Source organism: Siphateles boraxobius, unplaced genomic scaffold (genome assembly GCF_051911475.1).
Source record: "Siphateles boraxobius isolate OS27281-9 unplaced genomic scaffold, OSU_SipBor_1 26, whole genome shotgun sequence".
Lineage (NCBI taxonomy): Eukaryota > Metazoa > Chordata > Actinopteri > Cypriniformes > Leuciscidae > Siphateles > Siphateles boraxobius.
Genome location: NW_027508876.1, coordinates 14,320,233 through 14,330,339, shown reverse-complemented (window position 1 = coordinate 14,330,339; position 10,107 = coordinate 14,320,233). Strand labels below are relative to the sequence as shown.

Here is a 10,107-nt window from a genome sequence, read left to right as displayed (position 1 = left end):
ATGTACTCGTTCAGGTCTCTTCCCTCGTCACGGCAGGCTAATTCGGACTGGAGTTCAGTGGTGAGCCCCTTTCGGAAGAGAGTTTTAAGCGTATCCTCTACCCAGTTGGTTTGCGCCGCTAGTGTGCAAAACGTGAGTGCAAACTCAGCCGTCGTGCTTCTTCCCTGTGATCGAGATAACAGTTGTTCTCCTGCGTTTCCGCCCTCCGTGGGGTGTTCAAAGACGTGACGGAATTGTTGAATAAACTCCCCAAACGTGGCGAATGACGAACCATCCGATCTCAAAACCGCAGTAGCCCATTCTAATGCTCGACCCGTGAGTAGTGAGCAGACGAACGCTATGCGACTTGCGTTAGTGGTGTAGAGTGAAGGTTGCTGATCAACAAAGACAGTGCACTGCAGTAAGAATCCTTTGAATTTCGTCGGATTACCGTCAAATTTCTCAGGAAATGCCAGTCGTGGATTGATTGCCGGGTTTGCAGCGGGTGAGACAGACTCTGGTGCTGCTGGTGGTGATGGTGCGGCGGGAGTGTTGGAAGCATTCCCTATCGCCGTCTGGAGTTCTTGTAACCCCTGTACAAGTTTTTCGGTAATTGAAGTCAGATGGTTTAACTGTTGGTGATGCAGATTCAAACGTGAAGCTTGTGAAGAAAGTTCCGTAGATAACTGCATGACTGCTGCTGGATCGGAAGTTGGTCGAAGTATTCTGTAATGACGTGGCGGACGCAGAAGAATCCATTTGCAGCTTTATTTGAATGGTCAACAGGCAGGGTAAATCAGGGGCAGACAGAACAACTGAGATAACCTTAGAGCAGAAGTGGATGACAGGCAAGGGTCGAGGCCGGCGGCAGGAATCACAGTTCAATAAACAATCCGAGTCGAGACAGGCAGCAGAACAAACAGAAGTCGATATAACAGTCTGAGTCGAGGTAGGCAGCAGAAGAATCAGAAGTCGGTAGAAACAATCCAAGGTCAGTAACAGTTCAGCAAACAAAGGGAAAACGCTCAGAAATTGTACGCCGGGGCAATGCAATAGTCAAGTCATCCTCATTTATATGTCTCCATTCAATACTTCGCAATGAACTTTAGAGTGAACGGGGTTTATATGGGTGAGTGTGGATGAGCTGCAGGTGTTTGTGTAATCAGTCCCAGGTAAGCGGCATGATGGGATGTTGAGTTTGTGATGGTTTATATTCTGGTGAAAGTGTCCTACAGTGGTGAAGAGGAGGTGTAGTGGGAGCCTGCTCTGCAACAATATCAAGATGCCTGCAACTCTTTTTTAACTGGTAATCTCTGAACCAAAACAAACTTCATTCAAACCATTCAGATTGTTTAAATTCAAGGTGAAATGTCATTCACAACTTTTTACTGCTGAAATATCAGGTATTTCTGAGTAAAACAGGATATTAAAAAAATTGTAAAAAAAAAAGAAAAAAAAGTGAGGCAACAGTTAAAAAATAAAGGGACCTGGTGATGTCAACCAAAAAATGAAAGTTGTTTCAGAAGCAGAGCAAGTTATTACATTTTGATGAAAGAAGACATCCTTTTGTCTTTGGAATAAAATGAATCCCTCACAATACGACCAAGAATGTGTCTTAATAAAGTAAATAGATCAATTATGGAAGAAAGAAAGAAAGAAAGAAAGAAAGAAAGAAAGAAAGAAAGAAAGAAAGAAAGAAAGAAAGAAAGAAAGAAAGAAAGAAAGAAAGAAAAGTCATGCCCACCTACCTGAGAAAAAGATACTAAAGCAACTGTAAAAGGTTTCTTATGTTTTATAGTGAACATATTGATGTCACCTGATATCAAAGTCATTCTTTGAACCGTTCTATTGAGCAAACCCTCAAAACTCTTGCCAAATCTGGGCCTTTTGATTTGTGGATTTGGCCGTGTTTGGGTTTGGCTTGGGCACCGTCTCCATTCTCAGATTCATGAAGATAGAGGAGGACACTGTCTACTCTCTGTGAGTGAACTTAGTGAAGTATATCATTACCATTAACTTGACTGGGTCGCATTCCTTTCCAGTGCACAGAAACCTTGTGTCACTGGATTTTGTGGTCATTTTATGGATCTACACTAAAGAGGCACATTAATACTTTTCATCATTTCACAGGTCCTCATTCTAATTCAAATTTTTATAACGATTATCACTTTATCAAGTATTTAAAAATATAGGCATTAAGTTTTAAACCACTTGGAAGACGAGAAACAGAGCTACATGATAGCTCTGAACTGTAGTGAGTCAGGCTGAGTTAAAAGGAGCTGAGCTGAAATGATAATGTGCTTGTGGGCAGGTCTACGGCAGCCGTTTATTAAAGGACTCTTTGTTTACTGTTTGTTCCGGGTCATTTTGATTGACTAAAGTTGACTAAAGCCAGGACTCACTGAAGAAAAAAAAACGAGAAAAAAAAACAAGCCATTGAGAGTGCTTGAGCAGCCTGCTCACTTTGGATTACAGCAAATGTCTGAAACACGCTTTTCATGTCTTCGGACAGACATGTAGCTAAGTAAATAAATCAACCCTCTAGAAATCATTAGCATTTTAAACAAATAATAAATATCTATCTATTTATATATATCTATAAATAATCTATTTAATAATATTAATAAAAACCCTCTATATATTATACAATTAAGCAAATAATAAATAAATGAATGTATTTCTTAATAATAATAATAATAAACAACTCTCTATAGATCATTACCGTTTTAAACAAACAAATAATGTAATAATTTATTGATTAATAATAACAATAAACAACTCTATCATTATTATTTAAAAATATATAAATAAAATAATTTATTTCTTGAATAATAATAATAATGAAACAACCCTCTATAAATAATTATCATTTTAAACAAATAAATGATGTAATTAATTTGTTGATTAATAATAACAATAAACAACTCTCTATAAATCATTGCTTTTAATTTGTTTTAAAAAAATTACATTATTTATTTATTGAATAATAATAATAAAACAACCCTCTATAAATCATTACAATTTTACACTAATAATTTAATCAATGAATGAATTAATAATAAAAACCCTCTTTTACCATTTTAAACAAATTATTTATTTATTGATTCATAATAATGATAATAATCAACCCTCGTGAAACCATTACCTTTAAAAATGTATACAATTACATTTATTTATTGATTAATAATAATAATAATGATCTGCTTCTCATTGCAGGTGGCTCCTGTAATAAAGTCTTGAATCCAAAAGACATTATCTCTCTTCTATCTGCCCAGAATGTGCCATCCTAGTCTTGAACCGAATCAACCTGGCCCTTTTCCTTCTGAAAAAAGACACTTTAGTGTAGAATGAAGCTCTCTCACGCTCTCTAAAACACAGCCTGCCACCTGCATTCAACTACTGCTGTATCTGTAATGAACACTAAACATACAGCAGCCAGTGTTTGTGATTGCTACTCGCTCATATATAAGACTATCGAAAATATGAATCAAAAATATGATATACTTACAGTTTATTATTGTTTATAGTGCAGTTCCAAGAGCCACTAATAAAATAACTTTTTGATAATGTTGAAGCAACTTGCTTCTTTGACAAATAAATGTTTGTTGCATATGATCATAATTACATTAAGTACTTTTTCAAAAAGGTCAAGTGATTACTCAAGGCAGTATACAAAACACATTTTATCCATATGTCCAACATGACATAGACAACATATAAGTGCTGTAGTTTAAGGCAATGTTAAGGCGGTTGTTCTTGGCGAATACAAAATACACTTTCAAGTGAATTTGATTTCAAATTCAACATTCCCTGATAGTTTTACACCAGAAATGTAATGGGTCTCTACAAACACCATTTTTATTTCATAATTACAGTGGATTTAAAAAGTCTATACACCCCTATTAAAACAGCTGTGATGTAAAAATTGAAACAAAGTTAAATGATAGCCCAGGCAGATGGAGAATACAGTTGTCACACGTAGGGGGTAACCAGTACTTGCCAGAAAGACCTTCAACTCTTTTAATGTTGCCTCTTGACAGCCTCTCTGACCAGTTTTCTCTTTGTCCTCTGATCAATTTTGGAGGGACACCCTGTTGTTATAACGTCAGTAGACTATGGAGTGCCGAAAGGATCGGTGGTAGGCCCTCTGCTATTCTCAATATATATATGCTGCCACTTGGTAATATTATAAGAAAACATGGAATTAATTTCCACTGTTATGCTGATGACACTCAATTATATATTTCATCACGACCAGATGAAAACATTAACTTATCTAAATTGACAGAGTGTCTTAAAGATATAAAATGCTGAATGACGTGTAATTTCCTGCTATTAAATTCAGATAAAACTGAGGTATTACTTATTGGTCCCAAAAACTACCCACAAAACCTTGTACAATACAACTTTAATTTAGAAGGATTTCCTGTTACTTTATCCACTACAGTAAAAGACCTGGGCTGGGTGTTATACTAGACCGCAACTTGTCTTTCGAAAATCATATTTCATATGTAACAAGAACAGCCTTTTTCCACCTTAGAAACATTGCTAGCTACGTAATATCCTATCTGTTTCTGATGCAGAAAAGTTAGTTCATGCATTCATGACCTCGAGACTAGATTACTGTAATGCTTTATTAGCTGGCTGTCCTGCATCCTCAATAAACAAGCTACAGTTAGTGCAAAATGCAGCTGCTAGAGTTCTTACTAGGTCTAGAAAATATGACCAATTTTATCATCTCTACACTGGTTACCTATTAAGTTCCGTATCAATAACAAAGTATTACTACTGACCTATAAAGCCCTAAATGGTTTAGCTCCTGTGTATTTAAAGGACCTTCTATCGCCATACAATCCATCGCGTTCTTTAAGATCACTAAATTCGAGGCTTCTGGTCATTCCTAGGATATCTAAGTCCACTAAAAGAGGGAGGGCGTTCTCACATTTAGCTCCTAAACTCTGGAATAGCCTTCCTGATATTGTTCGAGGCTCAGACTCGCTGTCCCAGTTTAAAACTAGATTAAAGACGCATCTCTTTAGCCAAGCATTCACATAATGCTTACCTTTTATACCACTGTTGAATCAGATTGAATGCATTAATATTATGAACAGCAGCTAGGCTAATTATCTCCCATCTGCTTTTCTGCTGTTATCTCGGGACGCTAGAACGCGAAAAGTCTTTGGATGACCTACTACTTCCGAAGTGCACATTCGATGGTCACTTTACTTTCCCATGAGGTCACGGGGAAGGATTTGTCAATTTTTAACACAGCCACATACCCAGTTTTAAAAGGGTGTGCACACTTATGTAGTTGGGTTCTTTTAAGTTTTTATATTAATAATTTTTCTCTGAAATGTGTCACTTTGGTTTTCAGTGGTATTGCATAGGTTGTCATTTTTACATTAAAGGTGCAAAAGTTCTGGTATGGTTTATCTTTTGTTTATTTTTTTTACATCACAAAAACCAGCTGTTTTAACGGGGGTGTGTAGATTTTTTACATTCATTGTAGCTATAATAAAGTATTGTGATCAGTTATAATAAAGTGTCTGCACTCGGTACCTCTCAGGTTTTTCCCCTTGACTTTATTTGCTCAGTCTTTGGCACAGTTGTGATTTCAGGCGTCATGTGTTTCCTCTTTGGCTAATGAACTCCTATTAAGACTCATGCCTATTGATCTTTCTGAGTCTCTTCATTTTCTCCTGCCGGACTGTTTCTGCTTCCAGACAGGAAATCTCATTGAGCCTCTGAACAAAAGATGCTGAGGCACCCAAGTGTGGATCAGGGTATGACTGGCCTGAAAAACAATCACCGGCCCACAGGCTGGTTAAACAAGAGCACAGTTTGCTTATTCAGGTTTACACAGGTAACACTCTCCTCACCTCATACAAAAGACTGGGAATTTCAATAATGGCCTAGAGTCTGGCAGGGAGGACGAGAGGTGTGTGTGTACTTAATGTTAAGTAATGTTTGTGAGCCCATTAAAACACATGCACATGTGATATTCATCAATGTCTGTGTTCTGAATCTGTAACAGGAGTGCAGCGAGAGATCTCACCTGTTAAACCCTGAGAAAACATCTAAATAACACATACGATGTGCTAAGTTTACCAGCACCAACTGACATAAATAAACTCAAAATAATAGTCTACTTAGAAGTGTTATCTATGGAAACTTGTTTCCGCCACAGAAAAAATAAAAACTTTTTATCTCACAATTTTGACTTTTTTTTCTTATTCAGAATTGTAAGTTGCAATTTGGACTGCAAATTTATATCTTACAATTCTGACTTTATTCTATTTTTTTCAGAATTCGGACTTCATAACTTGTAACTGAGAGTTTATATCTCACAATTCTAACTTTTTTTTTCAATTGCGAGTTATAAAGTCAGAATTGTGAGAGATAAAAGGTTGCAATTACCTTTTTTATGTTTTATTCATGTTTTTATTCCATTGTGTTTTATTCCATAGTTATCTCATGGTAAATGACAAAAAATTTGTTAATCACTGCTAATTTATTACTTGTAAAGATGAAATGCTCACTTGTGTTGTTAGCACCAACAGGGAAGAGATTGCGGACTCTGTTTGTTACCCTTGGCCTGAAAAATAATGCAAGGAATAAGACAAGAGAGAGTGAAATATACAATAAACAGTACACATATGCATAGCCAAATACAAAGAATAAATGTTATTTGCCTTATGTTATTAAATGGTATTACCTGTTTTTATAGTTTTGAGATAAATAGAGTCTTCCACTGACAGATGGAGTGGTGGCTGGTAACAGAACTGATGGAAATGAGGTAAAATAATCAGACCTGGAATTGATGCAAAGAATATTAGTAAATGAAGAAAATCATAATATCGCAGTACTTTAGCAGTCTTGAAGAACTCACCCGCAAATATGTGGTCTTGGGTCGCGCGGGGAAAGTTCTTTGCGGTGGGCAAATTTGGTTAAATTGTTAGAATGATAAACATGGAACTCCTGAAAAAGTGGACTTGTGGGGTTGTGGTTAATCAGAACACGGTCTGCGTGGAAAAAGAAACATTTTGATGTTTCAAACCTTTAAAGTTTCCTGAGAAATTGGACATTTAACCACTTTTATCTAAAATAATTGCAAAAGCATTTCCTGACCAAATTTACTTAGATCTAAATAGACTATAAATTTAACTGCTGCAAACAATGTTGTGAGCGCCATCTACTGGTTACCCCACTGAAACTACCAATTACACATTTGTTCCATCTCATCAAATAATGATGTGACAGTATCATCAATCTAAATACACAGATTAGATTACTTGACATTTTTCCCATTTGTATACTAACAATAATGATACAATTGTCTCCAGCATGATTCATATAATATGAATGTTATATACCTCTTATATCATTAGTGACGCACGTTCCATTTCTCCATCGTTTATCAAATAATAAATGACGTCCAGAAATATTACTTCCACGGTCTTTGGCTAACAATGGAAGCAGAGACCTGAAAAGAAAGTAGAATTTGGTTTAATTCACTCTGCCATTATTAAGTGTTTGGTTTAATCCAAAACCATCTCGATATTTGCATAGGTTTCTCTGGATGTTTCATATTGGTAAAAACCTGACAAACATGTACAGAATGATTGCCATTTTAAAGAGATAGTTCACCCAATATGAAAATTATGTCATCATTTACTCACTCTCAAGTTGTTCCAAACCGGTATGGTTTTTTTCTTTCTTTTGATAAAGACAAAATAATATATTTTGAAGAATGCTGGTAACCAAACCAAACAGTTGACAGCAACTTAGCCATTGACTTCCATAGTAGAAAATACTATGAAAGTCAATCAACTGTTTGGTTACCGACATTCTTCAAAATATCTTCTTTTGTGTTCAGCAGAAGAAAGAAACTCGTACCGGTTCGGAACAACTTGAGAGTGATTACAAAATTTTAATTTTTGGGTGAACTATCCCTTTAATTTTCGATGATACAGTTCTTCAAAGAACGCACACAAAAACAACAACATTATCAACATAATATCCTAAATATCATTATGGTTTTGTTAGTGTACTCACCCATCAGTAATAGAGCTGTGAGGCTGTAGATCCCTGGAATCTACAATTTCATATTAAACATTAATGTACATGTCAATAAAACACCAGATCATTATCTGCAGACTCTTCAGCATTAAACGTTATAAATACATCAAGATAATATTATTGTATATTGTTGAAGAGACATTAGCCTACTCTCTTTCTCATAGACATTACTTTCATTCCCTGCATTCAGGCTGTAAATGACTCACAGCTCGGACTGCATGGATATTTCTCCCTCGCTGAGAAAACATTCATCCTGGATTCCGCAGACGTGTAGCATCCAGAAACTGTAGGACTGGAGGTGTAGTTGGAAGAACACCTGGGTCGCGCGTCTGTAATGTCCTTTATTATCAGACGAGATTCAGTTGGCAGTGATATCAGTTTGGGTCTAACGACGCTGGTATTAGGCTTCATCTCCACTTTTGGATGTCAGACAGACAATAACGTCATTTTAGACCGTTTAAGTAGGTTTACTCTGATAATTACGGCCATTATTTCAATAATATAGGCCTATATCTGTAAATGAAAGTTAAAAAAAGAAGAAAAAAAAGGAAGCGGATTTTCATTGCGTCGACGTTGCCACAGTTACTACTACCAAAACCACGTGATACAAGAATTTAGTGACAAGGTAAACTCAAAATGTTTTGTGATTTGATTTTACAAATAATCGCACACGTATATATAAACAAACCACACGCGGTTTGTTTGTTTGAATTAGTCTGCATGTGTGTGAACAACAGAAAAAAATACTTTGGGTTTATGAATAAATGTAAAAATGCTGAAAACAGTAGGCTATTTTATTTTATTTTATGTAGCCTGCTTATATTTATTACTGTATTGAAATAAAACTAATGTTTAAAAATCGAATTTAACCATCACTTCTATATCGAAACCCCTCCCCCAAATAAATGTGTAATTACAGTGCCAGTCCAAAAGGTGGCGGCTCTGTAAAGGCATTTTTGTTTAAATCCACCAGTTCCCTTCAAATGTCTTGGAAGAAGGAAAACAGATCTGCTTCGGTTCATTCATTTGTTATTCATATAACATGTGACTGAAAACTAAGATATTAAAGGCATTAGCTAATAGCACACTAATATATATGGCAAGTTTAAGGATGGATGATCCCATTAATTGGAAATTAAAACGTGCATAAAAAGATAAATTAGCCTAAAAGTAATCTGTTTATATTTGTAATCCTTTAAAGATAGCTGTTCATAACTGAATCTGGAAATATAGAGGATGACACATCCATTTACACCTAAAAAGTACATAGGCTTCCAATAACTTGCAAATAAGACTAATTTTGAGACACTGAAGTGCAAATGCTTCATTGGTTTATCCACTGGTTTTTACATTGTTCATGGGCTAAAACCTGTCAGCTGGTCAGCTGTTTGGGTGCATAATTAATTTGTCACAGATGCAATGATTACTATATAAAAAATCACTGAGAAGCCTTTACATACTAATAATAGGCTACTGTCCGTTCCCCCTAGACAATGAGACTGATGAGTGTCCTCCCCAGGCAACACTTAAGTTTGTTCTCTTTCTGGTAGTTTTGAAAAATAGGGAATGATTCAAGTGAGGTTGAAGCACTAGCAGTTATGTGCCAAGAAAATAACTTCACCCAGAACATTAGCAAGACCATGAAGAAGATGGTGAACGAGGGACCACAGTGAGCACATGTCCTTTCACATCAGTTGAACTGCTGTTGAGAGTTTTAGCAGTTGTAAGTTTCTGGATGTTTCTCTATGGTATATCACCACTATGCACCGTTGTTTAGAGAGCACATCAAACTATAAAAAGCTTTAGTTTGGCCTTACTCTGCACTTTCACAAACTTCTACAGATGCGCCATTGAAAGTGTTACTGGTTGCTACAGAAACTGTTAATTCTAAAAGCAAAGAACTGTAGAGGGCAGTGAAGACATGAGCTACCCAGCATCTGAGATAGATGTCAGTCCAGATCCATTCTTAAAGCCATCCAGTGACTGACTGTTTAAATAAATACTGAAACTAATGTATCACTCATTGTTAGCTAAAAGGATAGTTCACCC

The 10,107-nt window shown here is 36.0% G+C and overlaps 1 protein-coding gene across 2 annotated transcripts; it reads right to left on the bottom strand.

Moving 5' to 3' along the window:
• Positions 1-3,473: 3,473 nt before the first annotated feature.
• On the bottom strand, positions 3,474-8,611 carry cunh8orf89 (chromosome unknown C8orf89 homolog). 2 transcript variants are annotated; one of them, XM_077244048.1, is made up of 7 exons: positions 8,265-8,611; positions 8,035-8,074; positions 7,353-7,462; positions 6,869-7,001; positions 6,695-6,790; positions 6,519-6,574; positions 3,474-5,773 (listed from the first exon to the last, which is right to left on the bottom strand). In XM_077244048.1, exons 1-7 carry the CDS (start codon positions 8,467-8,469, stop codon positions 5,634-5,636), a joined length of 780 nt encoding a protein of 259 aa, XP_077100163.1. In that variant the 5' UTR covers positions 8,470-8,611; the 3' UTR covers positions 3,474-5,633. The 2 variants fall into 2 exon arrangements, with proteins under 2 accessions (XP_077100163.1, XP_077100164.1); XM_077244049.1 differs by having other exon boundaries at positions 3,474-5,799; positions 8,265-8,569.
• Positions 8,612-10,107: the final 1,496 nt, after the last annotated feature.